Source organism: Miniopterus natalensis, chromosome 15 (assembly GCF_054644295.1).
Source record: "Miniopterus natalensis isolate mMinNat1 chromosome 15, mMinNat1.hap1, whole genome shotgun sequence".
Taxonomy (NCBI): Eukaryota; Metazoa; Chordata; class Mammalia; order Chiroptera; family Miniopteridae; genus Miniopterus; species Miniopterus natalensis.
The window spans coordinates 43,658,717-43,679,447 of NC_142095.1; the positions used below are offsets into that span (position 1 = coordinate 43,658,717).

Sequence of the window (20,731 nt, forward strand, 5' to 3'; positions counted from 1 at the left end):
GCCCTTTACTCCAAGTTCCCTGAAGCCGTCCACAACCTAGGGTCAACCATGAGAGGTTGATTCGCTTTTTTTTTTTTTTTTTACTCTCTGTTCTCCCATTAGTTCATTAACATCAAAGGTGGTTTGAATATTAGTGAATCAAGGGACACTTGGTTTCCAGAAGTCCGGGTGCTGTTGTAGGCTCACCGTCAGGGAAGGACAGAGCGGGCACAGCCGGCCCGGAGGCAGCTGCCCAAGCTGGGCCCGCTGGGGCTGTTTCAAGCCATCCCGCGGAGAAAATCTTTTCCAGGGGTGTCGAGCCAGTGCTAGGAAATCAGTATTTGTTGATTTCCTGTGTATGTTGCTTAATGTTTCTGGTAAAAGAGCAGGATTCAGATTCCACTCATCTTCTTCCCATTGCTGTCTGAGGGCTGAGTACTGCGTATGAACTAAAAAATATGTCTTGAAACAAAAGGAAATCATAGATTGATGACTAACAGCCGTCTCTGAGCAAGTACTTAAAAAACAAATGTGTCCCTAGAAGTTTGATTGCATTGGTGTACAGCCAGCTAGGAGATGTGATGTAGGTACCTTTCCAGTTAAAAACTCCTCTCTGGACCAGCTGGTGTAATGGAAGCGTCTGAAACCGAATTGTCGCTAGGGTTGTACTTTACAAATTTCCTAAAACTCGCTCGATTGTGCACTTGAAATGATTGAATTTAAGCACATATGTTGTATCTCAGTGGAGATGTTTAAAGCCTCCCTGTTTTACACGAGGCCTGCTTCTCGTTCGTGTTTGTCGGCGTTACGTTTCGTTGAGCTCCGTGTATACAGCAGTGCACGTCGGGGGCATGTCGCTGTCCTTCAGAGATTGCATTCCGGTCGCTGGGTGCCCTGGATAGACAACAGACAATGTACAGAACAAATAAGTATGTAAAATTGTAGAAGGTGAGCGCTGTGGGGGAAAACATGAAGAGGAAGAAGGCACATTGGGATGGGGGGTGTAATGTGAGCGGCAGAGCAGGTCTCGAAAAAGTGGCGTGGGATAAACCACCTCAAGGAGGCGAGTGAGGGGTGACTTGTTACCCTGGGTAGGACAGCAGGGAAATGCGTGACACGCTCCAGGGCAGCAAGCAAGGCGGGCTGTTTGGCTCCTACGGGGGATCGATGCTGAAAGAAGTAGAAGCTGCGATCAGGGAGGTAATGGGGGCCGGGAGCAGGTGCGTTCAGCCTGGCAGACTATTTTCCAGGGCCCTGGCTTTTCCTCTGAATGATGAAGGATGCCATGGAGGGTTGTTGTTTTTTTAAAACATATCTTTATTGATTTTAGAGAGAGGAAAGGACGGGGAGAGAGAGAGATAGAAACACCAATGATGAGAGAGTCATTGATTGGCTGCCTAGCCCGCAACCTGGGCATGTGCCCTGACCGGGAATCGAACCCTGATCTGGATCCTAGGTAGATGCTCAACCGCTGAGCCACGCCCGGCCGGGCGACCATGGAGGGTTTTAAGAAGGCCAGTGGCACAGCCTGACTTATGTTTTAGCGAGATCACTGGCTGCTGTGTTGGTAATAGCCCCAAGGTGGGGAATCAACAGCCCTTTCAGAGCAGCAGCGACCAGGCTTGCAGGGCACGCCCCTGGGGGCCCAGGCCCTTGTGCACAGATGAAGTCTTCAGGCCGAGAGCAACGTGGGGAATCAGTTTTTCTCACCATTCTCTTTGATAGAGTGCAAATAGGCATTGGAGTAGTTCGATTTCTCCTGGTGTCCTGCAACCTGCTTCTCTTTGGTGCTTTACCCAAAGAGAGGGGGTGGCCCTAGTTTGACCTATTATAAAGCAAATTCAGAGTGAAACAGTAAGAACAGTGCTTTAAGTGATGCCTGGAACCGCAGTGGTTTACATGTCTCTTCATGCGACCCTGTAGGGATGGTTAAGAGTCTGCTGCTTAAAGAAATGTTTATTCTTTATCAAATGGTGGGGCTTTTCCCTTTGTTTTTCTGAGTTTGGTGTTTTTGGAGGGAGTTGGGGAGAAAATGTAATGCTAAAAAATGAAAACAACCTCTCCCACCTGGGAAGGTGTACCCCCCTTCAGCAGTGATCCCACAGTCGAGTGCAAAGGCTGCAAAAAAGAATGAAAGCTGATTGCAGCAGGCTTCCCCCCCTCTGCCCAGTGTCTTCTGAAAATGATGATTTTATGGTGAGGCTTTGTCTGCATTAGCAGCTTTATCTTCAAGGAAGGGATTTCTAATTTGCTAATTACAGAGATTGTTTTTTACAACCAGGATCCTACTGCTTCAGAAATCACAAAACGCTTCCTGTGGGATGTGAGCCCCTGAACTGAACGAAAACGCTTCCTGTGGGATGTGAGCCCCTGAACTGAACGATCGCCCCTAAGTCATCAGTGTGGGGAGCAGGAGTCCAATATGCTGCAGCTTCAGTGTGTTGTTCTAGAATCCAGGAAAAAAGTGTTACGTTCCGTCTCCCGCTTAGTCACAAGCTATGGATCCCAACTTTTGTTTTCTCATGAATTCTGTTTTTTTATGCATTTCGCCCCAAACTGGATTCTTCATTGTACTTTCTGGAAAAATGGGTAGTTTCCTCTTTTTTTCAGAGTTCCAGACGTAGAGGAGTCCCCCATTTAACTGTCAACGTGTGCTCCGTCTTAAGAATGTGTTACGCATGTGGTCGGGGGTATTTTTTTCTCCTGGTATTAGTGATAGTTAATCAGCTAGGTAATGACTTCCTGAGCCAGCCCCACCCGGCCCCACCTTCAGCCAAAGGTTTTTCTTTTCCTCTTAGTGTTTCCTGGGCTTCTCGCCTCTGTTGCCTCACCACCGTTTTCTTTAGAGTGAATCGATGCTGTTTTTAAATACTTTTAAGTCTTTCGTTACCTTTGTTAGGGTAGACACTCTTCAGAACACAAAGCTGTGTGATTTTCAGCAGGTGTACATGTAATTTTTCCCTCAGTTTTTCCTTCCATCTCAGTTTTGCAAAGTTTATGACATGGGTCTTCTCAAATTTAGTGTGGTAATTACCGGACGTTGTGTCTTTCTGTGAATAGCTGTCCTTAGACAACAAAAGCAGATGGTCACTCGGTCCTGTTCCTTTATCCGCCCACTTAGCTTTGTGCCCCCCAGGCCGTTTCCCCAGTGTATCACCTTGGCTGAGAGACTCGGTTCTTTGTGGAGCAGCTGTCTGGCCTAGATGTGCAGTCCAAGTTGATACTGATCTCCAGATTTGGCTAATACCAGAACTGCCCAGAAGTATCTACCCATTTAGCTTTTACTATAGCAGGTATTTCAACGGGTGTTTCTCGAGCCAACTATCTGAGTTTGAAGCCTCACTCCACTACTTGCTTAGTGGTGTGATCTAAATGCCAAATAATTTAACCTTTCTAGGCTGTAGTATCTTCCTCCCTAAAATGGGGTAGCACTGTCAGGAGCAAACAAGGTCATCCATCGCCTTTGGTTCATTGTCAGTGGCCTGTAAATGTTAGTGTATATAGGGAGTGGGCCAGAGCGGAGGGTTCCAAGCTGCTTGCTTAGAGAGTGGCCGTGGACAGGTTACCTTCTGACCCCTGCCTCCCTTCACCTGTGTAACAGGGATAACAGTGAAGCTCGTGATGTGAGAGAACCATGCGAGGTGATTCCTGCAAAGCACTGAGTGCACCACTTCAGCTCTTAGTACTCACTGTTCATGGCTGTTTTCTTTGCTCCCCAAACCCAGCTCCCCCACCCCACTCTTGGAGATGCTGCTACTGTGCTCAGGCACATGGATTTTATTTTTAATCAAGTTCTCCAGTTGGCTCAGCATTTGGGAGCCAATGTTGTCATTGTCCATGGGCACATCTTGCCACTTAAATCCTGAAACGGAAGAGAGCTTCACTTACCAAAAAAACTCCTGGCCTCTTTCTACAGGATGCCTTTTTTTGTTTATGGTGCCACTTTCTTTGCTGTCAATGCAAATAGATCCCATCTGTAAGTCTTACAGTTGCATTGTTTCTCCAGTGATCTACTGAGTCCCTAAAAATATAATCGTGACCTTAAGATTTATGAAGGGTTTTATCAAACATTTTATTTCACCACAAATTTTTTGACGGAATGAAAAAGAAGAAAGCTGGCTCTTTGGGTGTTTTCACAGATTTGTTTTTTTATATTTCCCTTATGGCTCATTTATTTCACGCAACCCTTATTTATCCGGTGGCTGCACTGACGGGTGTGTTCTTCCAGGAGGTTCTTTGCACGACCCCTCCCCCCCCCCCATTTTAGAGTTCTGCCATGTGTTGAAAATATGATGAAATTTTCCAGTGCAACCAACATGGGTGTCTGGGTTTCACAGGTAACCTGGACCCAGTGTCAGTGTCTCTCAATAGTCTCAGAGGTGCAACGAAGAAAAGGGGATTTGGAGCAGGTTGAGAACCACTTCCTGGGGAGCTCTGTCACTGCCCCAGGCCTTCTGAGCCTTTTTAGCAACCAATGGAACAAAGGACATGGCTTTATTAAATTTGGGAAGGGCAGGTCACCGGGAGGCATAGGTGTGAAATTAGGTGACAAAAACAGGATCTCCCCAGTTCCTAAGTGGCAGGTGAAAATTAGATATGATTTAGTGGAGAAGCAGCAGGAAGGGCAGCCAAATGGTAGAGTTGTGCAGTCTGGTGCAAACCACAGCTCAGTGTTTGCTCCACTAGTAAGTTGAGTCTCAGTTTTCCATTTGTAGTAATGGGTGTATTATTAACTTACAGGGTTTTCATATTGGGTAAAATACAAAATTTCAGTGAGGAACATAACGACGTCTTAGTAATGTTGGCTTTTTAAAATCTTTGTCTCATTTAAGGGGTCTGACTTAATAGGGGTCTGACGTAACAGTCACATGAAAAAGACCCGAGGATTTTTTTTGCCCACATAATTCCATATTCCATTTTTTCTCAACCTTGTTTTCTATTATTGCCCCTTCCCCAGAGGTGCCTTTTTAGACATTTTCTCCCCTAATCATTCCCCTAGCCCATGACAGTTTAATACCGTAGGTAGGTTCTATATCTGATCATGGACTCTATGTATATCTGTGCTTTAAAGATAAAAAAGAGTAACATTTTGCCCTCAATCGCCAGCTTCCACTCTGCTGGGCAGCATTCCACACGTGGAGCGTGCCTGCCGTGACTCATGAGGGCCTCGGGGGTCTGGAGTGCATGGAGAATGCTCCCAGTCAAGACTTAGAACTGTATGTGTCCACTTATTAAAAGTACATTGTTGCTGTTAATTACAGAAGTGCTGTGTGTATGCATTCACAAAATTAATACCTTCCTAGATCATACTAACATCTTTGGATCTCCCATCCCAAAGATAAGCACCATTAACAGTTTAGCAAGTTTCTTATTAATCTCTGTGTCTTTTCCATCTCTGGTTTGACTTGTATGTAATTTTTTTCTGATGTGATACGATGTAATGTCCTAATAGTTGCTTTGCAACTACCCCCCCCCCCCCCGAATGGTATCAGATGTTTCTTCCTCCATTTAACATTTCTTTGAATTTTTAAAATTTAGCTTTTAAATAAATAATATATTAATATGGTTTAAAGTTCAAAGAGCAAAAGAAAGTAAGCATTGAAAATCCCCCCTCCCTTTCCCCCACCTTCATCTGCTAATGGTACAGCCTCTTTCGTGTGCTTGCGGAGGTGCATTATGGCCATACAGTAAGTACATAGACGGTCATTTATCTTGGATGTTTTGAACACATGGTAGCATATTATTATGTATATTGGGTTTTACACTAAAATATATAACTTTGAAGTTTTACCATTTTAGCTTCAGGGGGTTTCTTTTTATTTTCCAGTTTTACGCTATTCCGTTACATCGGTTTGCCATAATTCAGGTAATTAGCCCTTTGGTGAGGGGTATTTACCTTGTTTCCAGTCTTGGATGTTCCCCAGGATGCTGCCATGACTCACCTTAACCTTGCGTGACTGCAGGTGTGTCTGTATAATTAACACCAGGCTCACAGGAGGGCACGTTTGTAATTTCAATAGTTGTTGCCAAATTTTCTTTCGTAAAGATTATATCAGTCTCTCAGTAGCCTTCAATGAAAGTAATTATTTGAATACATCTCTGCTAATAGTGTGTAATCAATCAAACACCTTGATGTTTGCATTCAGTATATGAAAGAATGCATCTATACCATTTTAATTTGTGTTTCTCGTTATTAGTGAGGTACAGCAGCTTTCCTACATTACAGAACCTTTTGAACTTCCTTTTTTGAACTCTTGGTTCGTATCCCTTGCCCATTTTTATGTAGTGTTTTGGGTTTATCAATTCCTAGAATCTCTTGATATATTAAAGAACTTTCCCTTGTGTGGTATGAGTTGCAAATGTTTTTGCTGACTTTTGTTTGATGTTTTTGATGGTGCTTTCTGCAATCAGAAAATTAAATATTTCTTTAAAGTATTTGATGTTGTCCGTGTTTTCTGCCTTTGGGTTTTCCGTTTTTTTTTTTTAGTGTGATATATAAAAATGCTTTCCCAACTCCAAATTTTTTCACAATTGCTTTTGTTACAAAACTGAAGGGGCCCATTTGCCATCGTGTTTCTAAGCCCAATAAGACACCGATAGGAGTTTGCAGCCAAGAAAGTAAGGATTTGTTAAGGACATTGTGCCTTGCCTGGAGTCATAGGTAGCTCATGCTCAAAGACCTGGCTTCCCTGATGGCTTCCAGAGGATGGATATATAGAGAAAAAATCATTAATCATGGTGACCAGTAGGGCCAGGTCCTGGCCTCTGCTGGTTGGCTGGTGCCAGGGTAGGGGTAATGATCACTGCACTTGGTCCTGATCAGCGATGGAGCTGTTCTGTCCAGTTTCACAAGGATTTGTTCTGTGGGATCCTTTCACTTTCCTGGGTCTGGAGCTAAAACACAACTGAGGCAAAAATACTAAGTTTAGTTTGACTGAAAACTCTGTCTCAATAGTCAGTAGACCCAGGACCTTGTTTCTAAACCTACTGGTTGTTGACCAGAACCTCATTGCCCTGAGGGCTTAACAATTAAGCAAGGGAGAGGGAAGTGGGTGAGTCAGGGTTCTAGGTGAGGCCGGTTTGAGTCCAAGGGAAAAAATCAAAGTAAAAAGCCAGATTAAAGAAAATAAGGTTTCTGCGTGGTTGCACTTTTTGTACTTTATTTATTTTAAATATTTAAATTTGGATTCACTTGGAATTTATCTAGAGTAGGATTATCTGCTATTTTTTTTTTATAGTTGTTAGAAATATTGATTGTAGAGAGAAAGGAAGGGAGAGGGAGAGAGAAACATCGATGTGATGTGAGAGAAAAACGTGGATCGGTTGCCTCCAGTACCCACCCCGATCGGGACCAAACCTGCAACCTGGGCATGTGCCCTTGTTAGCAGAAAGGGGACCTGGCCCTGCTCAGGTCTGCCTAGGGCTGGCCAGTAGTGTGTGGGTTCTTGACTTCGTTCAGGAAAAAATTCATAAGTCCAGGTGACTATGAGGGAATATTTATTAAAGTTGGGGACATAAAACAAAAAAGTACTTAGTATAGAAGAAGCAACAGGAGAGCCAGGCTGGGCTGCCCTAGGTCTCTGGGAAGTTAAAGAAAAGAGGGCCTTGGGGTCAGGTTCAGGGGACTAGCCTGTAAGGAGCTGCGCTGCCCATTACTCCCCAGGTTGCAAGTCCCATGGGTCCCTTAGGGTTTAGGAGATGTATGCATGTGGGGGAAGAAGAGGGGAAAGGGAATGGTGTGTGTTGGGGGGGTGCTCCCCAGAGGGACCCAATGCACTGAGTCCTTTGCCTTGAGGCTTTTATTTCTCTCCTGTAGGTGGGAATCTTAGGGGAGGGTTTCATCAGAACATTAGTCAGCTTTTCTAGGTGTGCTCCCTGAGGGTTGTGGTCTTCACTGATTGGTCACTGTCAGTGTTGCAGCTGTTCCTGGTGTCACCCACGTGTTTTTGCTGCTTTTCTGGGTCTGGAGATGAAATACAACTGAGGCCTAGATGTTATTTCTAGGGAGGTGACCTGTATCTGCTGTAAAATGCACCGTCAGTTTGTTCCGCTACCTGCCTCAGTTTCCCTATTCTGCTTCTCTGGGTTTACTGACCTGTCTCAACCTGACCTGGAATCATTCCCAAACCCGACCTTTCGGTGCTCAGGAGATGCTCATTGGGCCACATGGGCCAGGACTTAGGATGATCTACTTTGGAACCATTGTATGGTAGTAAGTAATGGATATAGTTTGTTTAGCAAGTTCCTACTGATGGATATTTACATGATTGCCAGTTCTTTCCTATTATATTTCAGATTTTGTCTCTTTCACAGCTATTTAATTCTGGTGTTATAGCATGAAAGCAGCCATAGAATGGATGCTTTGGTGTTTCAATAAAACTTTATTATTTACAAAACAGGTGGTGAGGTTGGTTTGACTCCCATGCCGTAGTTTGCAGACTCCTGTTTTAGGGTGTGGGTTAGTTTCATAGGGACAGAATTCACTTTTTTGTCTGCCCTTGACTGTGTGAGGGCAAGTTTTCTAGCTTTAGAACCTCAGCTTTTTCATGTGTGAAATGGGGAAACTAGTACATACTTGACATGAGTTGTTGAAAGATTTAAGAAGATAAAATGTAGAAAGTTTTCATCACGATGTCTGGCACATAGTGAATTTTCTTCCAGTGGATGATGCCTTACTGATGTCATTTTCTTGATGTGCGCTATTAAATGTCACTCAGTCACTTATCGTAGGGCTGGGACTAGGTGTCAAAAAACTCATCGATCAAAATAAACTATTTTAATGCAATATTTTTGACCACTGATTTTTCCTTTTGCCCCAGACTTCACTATGACTTTGTACAGCAGCACTCTTACCTATAATATCTTTAATTTTTAAATATTTTGTTCATCATGGATTTTTTAGGGGGGGGTAAATAATTTTAAACATTAAAATATTACATTAAAATGTTATTTGTCTTGATAACTGAGTTCTTGGTGAATGCCTCACCCTAATCCTAGCCCCTGGGAAGAGAAGTGCCTGAGGCCGAGGAAGGGGAGCAGAGATGGGAGCAGGTTAGTGAAGGGTCCAGGGGTAAGTTGAATGAAGGGAGTTAATGTTCTCTCGTCATGTTACTTCTGCTAAATCTCTCCAGTCTTCTTTCTGGACCCCCTTCACTGTAAGTCACTTACACTATAAACCTATTGAAACAGAGGAAAGTGCCAGCTAAAGGCAACTAGTCCCAGTGTGACGGGCACAGGATCCGTCGCGTGGTCTTGGCCTCACCTCAGAAACGTGGCGCTTTATGTGTACACGGCACCCCCGAGAGCATTTCTGCTGGCACTCGGTGCGCTGGGAGCCTGCCCTCCTCCTGCAGGCGCCTCGGGAGGGTGCTGGTCACCCCCTGCGCCCCCGGCCCCTCTGCTGCTGGGTGGCGGCCTCGGAACACAGCTTGCAATCCGGGGTTCTCCCCCAGCCCGTGTGTCAGTAGGCTGGTGTGCAAGCGGCATCCCTTCCAGGGAGCAGACTCCCCGCTTCTGTCTCTGGGGGTCCCCCCCTTTCCCCGCTCGTGCCTGGGAGTCCTGGGAGCTGGGCAGTTCCTCCCTGGCAGCACGCTGTGGGCATGAGGCTGCAGAGAGAGCCGCGTGGGGTGAAGGCCTTCCAGGCACAGGCGGGGATCCCCGCCCAGGGTCTGTCTGTCTCCCTGCCTCGGGTACAGCGTTGACCTTGGGGAGCAGAGCACGGTCCCCTCGGTCCCCTCGGCCAGCCTTCCCTGCGTGCAAACTTGTGCTGAGGCTCTGCTCGGAGGCTGAAGACTGGTGGAGGCAGCGGTTCCCATGAAGCCTTTTAGGGATTCCTGTCCTGTGACTCCGGTGTCACCAGGAGGAAGACTTGTACAGCCGGGGACTTCAGAGCTGTTCCCTCTCCTTTTGTCTAAATGAGATCTTTAAACCTTACCCAGTTCATTCCTCTTCTCTAGGGGAAGGGCCGGAAGAAAGGGGACGGGGGAGATGTTATCCGTCTGTGTTTCATCCCGCGTGCACTCTCGATTTTTATCTTTATAATGTGACATGTTCGGCCCCGTGATGAATGTAGAAAGAATTGAATAATTTAGTGTTGGTCTTTTTATACCAACATCCTGATTATATCTTATATTTTTAAGTTGCAAATAGCAGAAAGCCTACTCGAGCTATTTTAAATACAAAGACTTAAAATGGAAAAGTCTAAAGATAAAATTTAAATTTCAGGAATGGCTTGATTAGGTCCTCCCTGTATCCCCCCCTCCCTTTTATTTGTCCCCTCCAGTCTTTTTTACTTGTCAACCTTGGCTCCAGTTTCCCTTCAGTCCACTTTCTTCCTTTATTTACCTTTGGGGAGGGAGGTGGGGTCTTCCCTCAGGCTCTGAACAAAAGTCTGCTGTTTTGTTTCGCAAAGTACCGACCTAACTGGCTTAGTCCTGCATTAACATCCCTTCCGAGTCAGTTTCTTTATCTAGGAGGAAAGAACAAAACTGATTGCCAAGTACCAGTGGGGAGCTGTTTCTGGATCCCAGGAGCAGGGTTATGCCATCCAGAACTGAGGGGCTGGCTGTGTCTCCAGGGGATGGTGGAGCGAATCCTGTTGATTGAACAGTCAGTATGTGCAGAGTACTGTTGGACGTGCTCTGTTTCTTACAGTTTCTCAGTCCTTCCTCACCAGGTCCCTGTGGGTACTTTTAGGAATGTATCCAGGGGGGTTGAATGTCTGCTAGAATATTAACAAAATGTGTTCTGTGCCTATTCGATTCTTCCAGATGCTGTAAGGAGCGTTCCATCGAATGTAGAACTGTTTTGAGTTTTAGAGATGATATGATATAATCTTATAATCTGTGTGTAAGGAAGTTGAATCGTTACAAAGATCGACACTGCCTCATTCAGCTCCACCTTCCAGAGTTGAAGCTGGAATGGAAGGAGCAGATTTGTGGCTTGGCTGTCACCACTTGGTCCTCTGGTACCCTTGATGGAGGATGCTAATTACCTTGTCGTTATGGATTAATCATCATGTAGTCATTTAGCACTAATGTGTGAGTTAAAGCTTATTTACATCCTTGAACTAGAATTCAAGGTGCTAATCTTCTTACTCAGTGTTCTTTCTACTTTGCCTTGGGACCTTTTTAGTCCCTGGATGATAGTTTATGTCCGGTTTCATGGGGACAGTCAGTATTCTGAAAGAACAGATCTTTGTCACATGGAGAGTGTTGGGTGCTTTGAAGATAGACTTGACTTGAAGGTTGAAAACTTCAGGTCCGGAACAAACATTTTATAAACACCTCAGATGTTAGGCATTGGACAATAAAAACTGTGACTTTTTTGTTTATAGCTCAGATGCTTTTTGTAAACAATTCCATGTAACATGCACAAAGAAGCAAAATTAAAGTTGACCCAACTTTAAATAATATTAGTTAGATTTTGAGTGAATAAGCCATTCCAATTAGTAGTAGAAATTTTGATTGCATGTTTGGATGTAGGTAGGTTCAACTAGAGAGATAAACCTTGTAAATCTCAGATACATCTAAACATGCACAGGACTTTGTCTTTAATTTAAGATCCTCCAGGCTGTGAATTGCATGCGCAGGGTGCAAATTTGACTACTGTCATCTGACACCCATGCAGATGTCACTATCAATCAGCCTGAAGGTCTATGGCTCTGACCTCCCAGGTACTTATTATTGGCATCTTCACTCTTTATAATACTCTCAGTTTTTAGAACAGTAAAACAGGCTCCAGAGAGATCTTCAACATCAGGGTTAGAACTGGAGAATCCCAGTCTTGAGATTTGTGCTGTTTCACATTTGACCTGAAATTAGTTTTAACATTCAGTCCTAAAATAGCGACCCTGGGAAATGAAACAAATAATAGTTGTTATTTCAAAAAATCAACAAAGTAGTTCCCATTTCTGGTGTTACTGTCTGATGCGTTTCTGGTATTATGATTAAGTAACTTAAAACACACCATTAACATGAAAGGGGGGAATTAAGTGTTTATCCCTAAAATTTAGAAATGAAAAATTTACCAAACTGTTTTATTATTTGGCAGGATAAAATGTACCTTAACTGGCTTAAAAATTAGTTTTTTTCCTACCAACAACACTGAAAAACTTCCTTATTATACACGAACAAACGAAAACAGTAGAGATCAGCAATACAGATGCTTTTTAACACTTTTTCTTTTCATATATGACAATTAATGTACAAAAAAGTTAATTAAGTTACCAGTAGTGGATAATGTAAAAGAATTCTAAGCTAAATCCCATAAAGCTTTTTAATTAAAAAATGGAATTGTTTAAAGATGTGTTTTTGATTTGGAAGAAAAAGCATTAATTATACTATTAAGCAACAAAATGAACACATATTTTTGGACTGTTTCTGTTGGTTAAAAGTAGACAACAAGATGCAGGGTAATAACCCTGGATCTAGGTAATATTTTCAATATAAATTCCTTGAGGGAGGCATTAATAGGCATATTTGACTAGAAACAACACATAACATGTATATTAGTTTGGTTTTTAATTAGATTTAGACGGAATTCATTATTTTTAATGGCTTTTCATTAGTAAATAGAAACCACTATTTAAATGTATTGTGGCAAAATAAATTCAAGGTGTGTGCATATTTTCTGCAAAGAACCTCTTATGTATTTAAAGAAACCATTGTTTGGGACACAAATCATAGGTAGATGTTTGAAATTCCTTGCTTTTAGACAAAAGTGTGATTTATATGCTCTAAAAGTAGCCCTTTTATCTTTTTTCTCAGGGTAGGTATTAAAAGCAAACTATATTAAAGTGAGACTGTCAGATTGTAGAGAAGCCTTTTGCCAGCCAGTTATATTTGTTCATATTTGGACTTTTCAAGCGGTAGTGCTCGAGGTGGTAGGCAAAATGAAATGTTTCTCAGATTTTTATTTTCTTTTTCTTTGAACAAAATAACTAATTTGGTTCAAAATGTATGCATGTCACCCAAGTTCTTTGGGCTAAATCTTCTTTAAAGAAACACCGAACAGCAAGTGGGGTGTCAGACGCGAGTCCAGATTTACAGTATTTGCCATAATTTGCACGTGGGGAATTCTCCCGGCTGAACGGGCCCGTTAGAGTTAACCTCCAGCCGTGTGATTTCGTCTCCATACCGTAGGAACATGTCTTCCCGTCGCCGGCCTACTGAATCGGAGCACCTGAAAATGGGAAAAATAGAGCGCCTGGTTAATGGTACCCCAAGGAGGTGAATTGGGTTCTTTTAATGTACGAATGAGCCATAAATTAAGGTAACAACATTGTTGCTTAACTATAATTTTTAAAAGTGAATTTCTCCAACTTTGTACGGTTTTTATGTAACTTTATCTAATGAAATATCAGCCCCCAGCTGGCTGTGTTCTCTGTAGCCAGCCTCTTTTCCTTGGGCTTTGCTCTGTGCACATGTTGTTATGCAAAGAGGGTAGGACCACCACCCCGGCGTTATCAAAGACGGTAGGACCACCACCCCGGCGTTATCAAAGAGGGTAGGACCACCACCCGGCGTTATCAAAGAGGGTAGGACCACCACCCCGGCGTTATCAAAGAGGGTAGGACCACCACCCCGGCGTTATCAAAGAGGGTAGGACCACCGCCCCGGCGTTATCAAAGAGGGTAGGACCACCACCCCGGCGTTATCAAAGACGGTAGGACCACCACCCCGGCGTTATCAAAGAGGGTAGGACCACCACCCGGCATTATCAAAGAGGGTAGGACCACCACCCCGGCGTTATCAAAGAGGGTAGGACCACCACCCGGCATTATCAAAGAGGGTAGGACCACCACCCCGGCGTTATCAAAGAGGGTAGGACCACCGCCCCGGCATTATCGGTGCACCAGTGATGGTCTCCTTCATCTCGTAGGCTTTAGGTCTGCCCCCAGGCATCTAACAGTGAGCCCAGTAAAACTTGGATTTTAAAATATAACCCATTTAACCAAACTTAGATTTCATTTAGCTTCTGTCTAGTTTTATAAATATGTCTTCATCTTATTGACAAAGTAACCACCAAAAATGACCATATAGAACAGGGTCAGTGAGGAAGCCAACAATCTTGTGTGGCCGTTAACTGAACTCCAGGCTCCGCTCAGAGCTCTGGAGGTTTCCGCCAGTGTGTCTGTTTGGCCCCGCAAATCTAGAATAGCACATTGCAGTTTCTGTCGTGATTCCTTAGTCGTCTTTGGTCCGTGACAGTTCTTTTAGTCTTTCCTTGTTTTTCATGGATGTGGCATTTTTGAGGAGCGTTGGCCAAGTGTTTTGTGGAATGTTCTCTGGTTTGGGTGTGTCTCGGGGGGCTCCCTGGTGACTGGACTAGGATCACGGATTTTGAGAGAGAATCCCACGGAGGCCAAGTGCCCTGCCCTTCTTACCACGATGGTCCGTGATAGCGCACGCGACGTGAACCTTCCCGGCTTGGCTACGGTGGCATCTATTCACCAGCCTTCTCCTCTGGAAGTTGCTGATTTTCTCTTTCCTGCCCTCTTCTTTGGAAGCGGGTCACTAAGTCCAGCTGATGCTGGATTAACTCCACCTCACGGAGCGGTCAGTTGTATCTTTGACTCTTGCCCTCTGCCCAAGTGGAAAGCACCAGGGCCTAGTAAAGTTCTCGGCACTCAGGGAGTGGGTGGCCTCTAGTGTCCCCTCCTCTGTAAGTCCTTTCCTCAGGGAGACCCCCCTCTCTCTTTGTATCCCGCAAAATGCCTGCCCCCACCTGCCTTAGCCCTTGGTTGGACTGCACCTTTGTTCCCTCCATGGTACAGTCAGGCTCTCCAGGACTTAAGCACTTTTTATAACCATGACAATGACCGTAATTGTAGCAGCCACCCCTTACTGAGTTTTATTGTTTGCCTCTGTTAAAAGTACTTTACATGGCCCAGCCAGGCATGGCTCAGCGGTTGAGCATCGACCTAGGATCCAGGAGATCGCAGTTCGATTCCCGGTCTGGGCACGTGCCCGGGTTGCGGGCCTGATCCCCTGTTGGGAGCGTGCAGGAGGCAGCGATCAATGACTCTCTCATCATTGATGTTTCTCTCTCTCTCTCTCCCTTCCTCTCTCTGAGATCAATAAAGACATTATATATATAAAAACTACATGGATTATCTCATATAATCTTCACAACATCCTTTGAGGTGGACCGTTAACTCTTCGTGTTGTACAGATGAGAAGACAGAGCCGCAGGCAGCGTTTGCTGCCCGAGGGAACTGGGACAGCCCTGCTCCCTGGCGCCCATTTCTCAGCCATGGGGCTGGCAATGAGCAAGTGTCGAATCAATCTTTAAATGAATACAGTGATGAATTGATTAACAAGACTTAAGTTTTCATTTTGATTGACCTTCTTTGATTAGGGAGCTCTGTTAAAACAGAGAAAAAAAGAGAGAGAACTTTAAAAATAAGTATGCTTCACAAAAGGCATTGAAAGCAAAGTTCTATCACATTCCTTTCTTTTACAAATTATAGTCGCCCTTGGGCTTGTTACACTGGCACACAGATTCCAGCACGCACAGTGCATATTTTCAGCTTATTTTACCTTATCGCTGTTCATTGTGTTAGCAAATAGGGATGAGAATATTTAATTTTCTGTTTGATGTCCTGAAACTTGAGATGAAGGGAGTGAGAAAGAGTTAGTAAGACATCAGAAGCTAAAAGTATAAAATTAAAACCAAAACAATGCACAGATAACATGCTGTATTATCATTAGAGGACAGAACTACGCAAGTCTTTAATCTCATCTTCCAGTTCATTTATTTGTGCCACACACACAAAAAAGTATTTTTATCTAAGGCCCTGTGCTAGGCTGGGATAAATCTGAACAGATGGAGAAGGAACCTGCTCTCATAAAGTAACCGCCTTGCGGTGAAGACAGACACTGACAAATAAACAGTACATGACACAGTAATAACATGTCCAGAGGAAACCGAGAGCCCATTGCTGGGACTGTGCAGGACCCCTGTCCGTGTCCCCGGGAAGCCTCCCGGACAAGGGGACATTTACTCTGAGATCAGACCTTGATCCAGGGTTGCAGATGCATTTGTTGAATTTGTTAAGAAGAAAATATTTCTCAACATAGTTGAGTGAGAAACTCACTCTAAACCGTTAGACTCTTTGGTACTGATGTGTTGGCAGCATGTCTCCATCAAGGCTTCATTCCTGCAAGATTCTCAGCAGGGGAAGCTACCTTGGGCAGAGCCCAGACTGCCCTGTGGGCTCCACCCTGTGCCTCACCCACCCCCTTTGAGAGCGGAGCCTTGTAGGTTAGGCGGCTGCTATCTCGGAGTTTGTTGGGTCCAGCTGCCAAAATGTGGATTTCCTGCTCCTTCAAGCAGCAGTCAATAAGGAATCTAAAGTGCAAATGACTTTTCTGTCTTGTTTTGATGGGTAATGTCATACCTGGGAGAGGAAGGCTTCTTGCTGGTTTGTACCCCCCCCAAAAAAACTAGGTTTAAGTTAACCACAGTCTTTATTTAGTGTTGTGTTTTTAACTTAAAAGCATTTATTCAACACTTTGAAAAACAAAGCATTCAATACTGTGAGACTTGTGCAACGGCAAATGATTAATGACATAATTCCCAGTCCTTTATAAAGTGTCTTAACACCGAAGAGATTTATGCAGTGTGGACTGGCCGTGGAGCCTCGATGTGAGAGTAGGTAATCAATACCCCCACGCTTGGGAAAGGTGTTCTGTTTCCTCCACTCATGATGCTGGGGTTTCTGCAAGGCAAGGGTGTCTGGAGCATGAAGCCCTGCGAAGAAGAATTAATTTAAAATCTGAAGTGGAAGATCAGTTTCAATTAAAATTGCATTTGGGCGTATATTGGGTGGTAGTGTGAAAGCAAGCATGTAGTCGACTTAAATCTTCAGATTGTTACCAGTGAATAAATGAATCCCACTGGTAGGAGCCCTGGTTATAGTTTTATAGAGTGCTAAGGTTATGAGAAGTAAGATGAGCATTAAGGACTTTTCAGAGGTTGCAAAGGATCCTTTTTTATTAGTTTGTTAATTGTCAGGTGTCTATGTGTGTTTACAGGTGATGGGCTGCATTAGTGCTTCTTTGGGGCCAAACATGTTTAGATTTATGTTATCATGCATTTTTTTCCCCACAGAGTGTAATTTCATTGTACTAGTGAGTTTCCAAAAGGCATTACACACATACACACACACAATATTTAAAACATTAGTTTCCATATTTTAAAAATACATGCCCAATTGTAGCTAACCAAATTTACATTTTGGTTAGCCACCAAATATATCAACAATCACTTTATCCAGTTTTTCAATGTGTTTTTTTGCCATCTGGAAGAAAATTTAAAGAGTGGTCAGGACAATTGGAGCCACTCATTAAGTCCTCTTGTCCCCCCCTTTTTTTTCTTCAAATATATTGATGCATCATGAAAATCAAGTTGGTCTGGAACACAGGCAAACACGCTCTGTTCCTATATGACTCATCACCGTCTGCAGGGAATTTGACCAAGAGGCGAAGCAACATGAGTGGAAAGACCTTGATCATTCCGCATTTAGTTGGAGCCCTACAGCAGCTAAATGGCGATGTTAACTTTTTCTAGTGGGTGTTATGGCACTTGTAAATGATTTTGAAAGATGCCCCAAGGTTGCTAAATGTTTGCCAATCGGTGAACAGTTTTTTCCTGATAGTGTCTTTTATCTTACTGTTTGGATGAGGTTATTTGCCAGATAGCAAGACTGTGAATCATTTTTAGGGAGCTATGTCAATTGTTCTTGCGATCATGAAGCTTCCATTAGCAGGACTGAAAATATTTTCTGAGTCTGCCTCTTTTTTGGCAGTGGTTCCATTGCTTTTAACAGCGGTGAGCTCAATCAGACTTAGGGGGATGGGGAAACCCGTGGCAAATAAGCATGTGATGGTGCGTTGGGCACAGGTTTGGGCTCTTATTTAGTAGGAGAGAGACTTGCCATAAGGTATTTTTGTTGTCCATTGTACAAGGCTGGTATACAGCAAGGCACAAAAATATGGGGTGTTGGATGGGTTGGTCTTGTCTCCTAAAATCCCTTTGGTCTGATATGTGAAGAAATGTAAGGCTTAAAAACCTAGGAGCACATGTGTAGGTGTGTGTATGTATATATACACACTACACTTTATTGAGATAGCCCAAGTGCTATCTTCTAAAAGTTGTAAAAGTTTAGACTTAACACTATGTCAAACTCTCAAAAAGAGATTTATCTTAATCTTTCTAGGAAAGCATCTTATTTTTTTTCCAACAAGATAGTCCTGCTTGTCATGTCAAGAAAGTTAAAGCTTGGAGACAGAAACATCTCAGAACTAGTAATCAACTTATTAGACATCGCCGCCCCCAGAGGAGTTCATTTCCAAAGAGGGCGGAGGAACATCCACAGCGTGTTTTCCTGCTCTGACGGGCACCCGTTAGGGCCTGCGTTACAGCTGCAGTCTCTTCTTTATTTCTGTGGCATGTGTCCCCAAAGAGTCTTTATATGAGCCCAGTGCAAAGGTAACTTTATGTCCCTGTCTCCCATGTCAGAGAGGGAAGGAGAGTGCGTTCCTTAGTTCACAAGGGTCCAAACTCGGGCCACATTGACGAATCGCTCCCAGTCTGCCAAAGGAACACCCGGCCTCCTTGCTGACATTATTGGTGATGACTCTTGTCCAGTGTTGTGTTGCTTTCGTTTTTAATTTTTTCTTTTTCCGGTTCACTAACTCCTAGAAACCAAGAAGAAAGTTGTGTGTTGAATACTGTTCACAACAACAGCAAAACATGCTAAATTGGGGAAGGCATTTTCTGGTGAATAAATGCTTTGCTTATTTTAGGAAACTTAAAAAAAATATGAACAACTCTGACAACCCTTCAAAATCAGCTCTTTTAATCTGATTAGCAATAAAGTTAGCAAATGTTTGATTACAAATCACAAAGCCAACTATCTTAAGTAATCTGTCTTTTCTCAAATCTTCCTGCCATGTCGAGCACAGGGCTTGGAGCCACAATCCGTTCCCAGTGCACTGACGTCTTGGGAGTGGGGACATGTAGGAAAATGTACCTGGGAGGTGCAGGGCTTGTCTTCCTACTTCTAATTTATTCCATCCCTGACCCTTGAGCCCTGAGGATTGAAGTATTGTTTTCTTTCAACAGGTGCCTATGGGCCTGAGCACTGGGTGACCTCTAGTGTCAGCTGCGGGGGCCACCACCAGTCTCCGATAGACATTTCAGACCAGCATGCTCGGGTCGGCGAGGAGTACCAGGAGCTGCAGCTTGACGGCTTCGACAATGAGTCTTCTAACAAAACCTGGATGAAAAACACAGGGAAAACAGGTAGGCTGTGTCTTCTTTACCTGTCCACAAACAACATGACACATTTCTGGATGTCCCTGGTGTTTGCCTTAACCATGACTTACCTGTTAGGTACTGCACAGAGCTACAAAAATGCCCGGCTGAGTGAGCGCTTTGCAGTCAGCCCTTAGTGAGAAACCGCTTCTTGCTTTACTAGCTGTGTGGTTTTGGGCAATTTTATTAACCACTCTGTGCCTCAGATTTTAAAAATATGATACATGTGGATAAAATTGTATCAACCTCACAGGGTTGTAAGGATTAAATAAGTCAATATATGTAAAGTATATAGAATGGATTTTCAAATTTTTTTGTCCAATATGGTGGCCAATGGCTACATGTGGATATTTAAATTTTAATTAATTAAAATGAAGTAAGATTAAAATTCACTCCCTCGGTTTTACCAGCCTTCCCCCCATCCAGCTTTGTTAGATTGTCTATTTGCAATGTTTGAAAGCACAGAAGGTGCACATTTAGATCTCTGTGGGGTTATTGTGTGTGGGGGGGTCGCTTCACTTATTTATTTTTTCCAGGTTTATTGAAATATAACTGACATATAATATTATGCCTTTTTATTTTGTTGATGATTTCTTTTGCTATGCAGAGCTTTTTAGTTTGATGTAGTCTCACTTGTTTATTTTTGCTTTTGTTACTTATACTTTTAGTGTCATCTTCAAATTATCATTAACAAGACCAATGTCAAGGAGGCTTTTCCTATGTTTACCCCCCCACCGCCTCTGAATTTTGCAGTTTCAGGTCTTAGGTTTAGGGCTTTAATCCACTTTTTTTCTTTTAAAATTTTTTTAAATTACTGTTTACATTCAATATTATTTTATATTAGTTTCAGGTGTACAGCATAGTGGCAGACGTTTATGTAATTTACAAAGTGATCCTCCCAGTAAGTCTAGTACCCACCTGGCACCATAAATAGTTATCACAATATTATTCACTATATTCCCTATGCTGAACCTTATTTCCCTGTGACTATTTTGTAACTATTAATTTGTACTTCTTAATCTCGTCATCTTTTTTACCCACCCCCCAACCCTAAGGCTTTAATTTTAAGTTAACTTTTGTGAGTTGTAGAGGTAGGGGTCCAATTTCATTCCTTATATGTGCAAATCCTGGTTTTTGCACCACCCTTTATTGAAGAAACTATCCTTTCCACATTGAGTAGTCTTGGCTCTCTTGTCAAATATTAATTGGCTTTCTTTGTGGGTTTATTTGTGGGGTCTAGATTCTGTGCTGTTGGTTTTTGCGTCTGTTTCTGTGCGAGCACCGTACTGTTTGATTACTGCAGCTAGTTTACCTCCAGCTCTGTTCTTTTTTTGTTAGGACTGTTTTGGCTGCTTGGGATCATCTGTGGTTCCATAGGCATTTTAGGATTGATTTTACTACTTCTCGAATAATGCCATTAGGATTTTGA

The 20,731-nt window shown here is 43.3% G+C and overlaps 1 protein-coding gene across 2 annotated transcripts in view; it reads left to right on the plus strand.

Annotated features, from left to right (window-relative positions):
- PTPRG (protein tyrosine phosphatase receptor type G) overlaps positions 1-20,731 on the plus strand; it is a 637,170-nt gene that overhangs the window by 353,628 nt on the left and 262,811 nt on the right. For both annotated transcript variants that reach the window (XM_016223094.2, XM_087825063.1), the window contains exon 3: positions 19,111-19,290. In XM_016223094.2, coding sequence (XP_016078580.2) covers positions 19,111-19,290 — 180 coding nt within the window. The remainder of the gene's footprint in view (positions 1-19,110; positions 19,291-20,731) is intronic.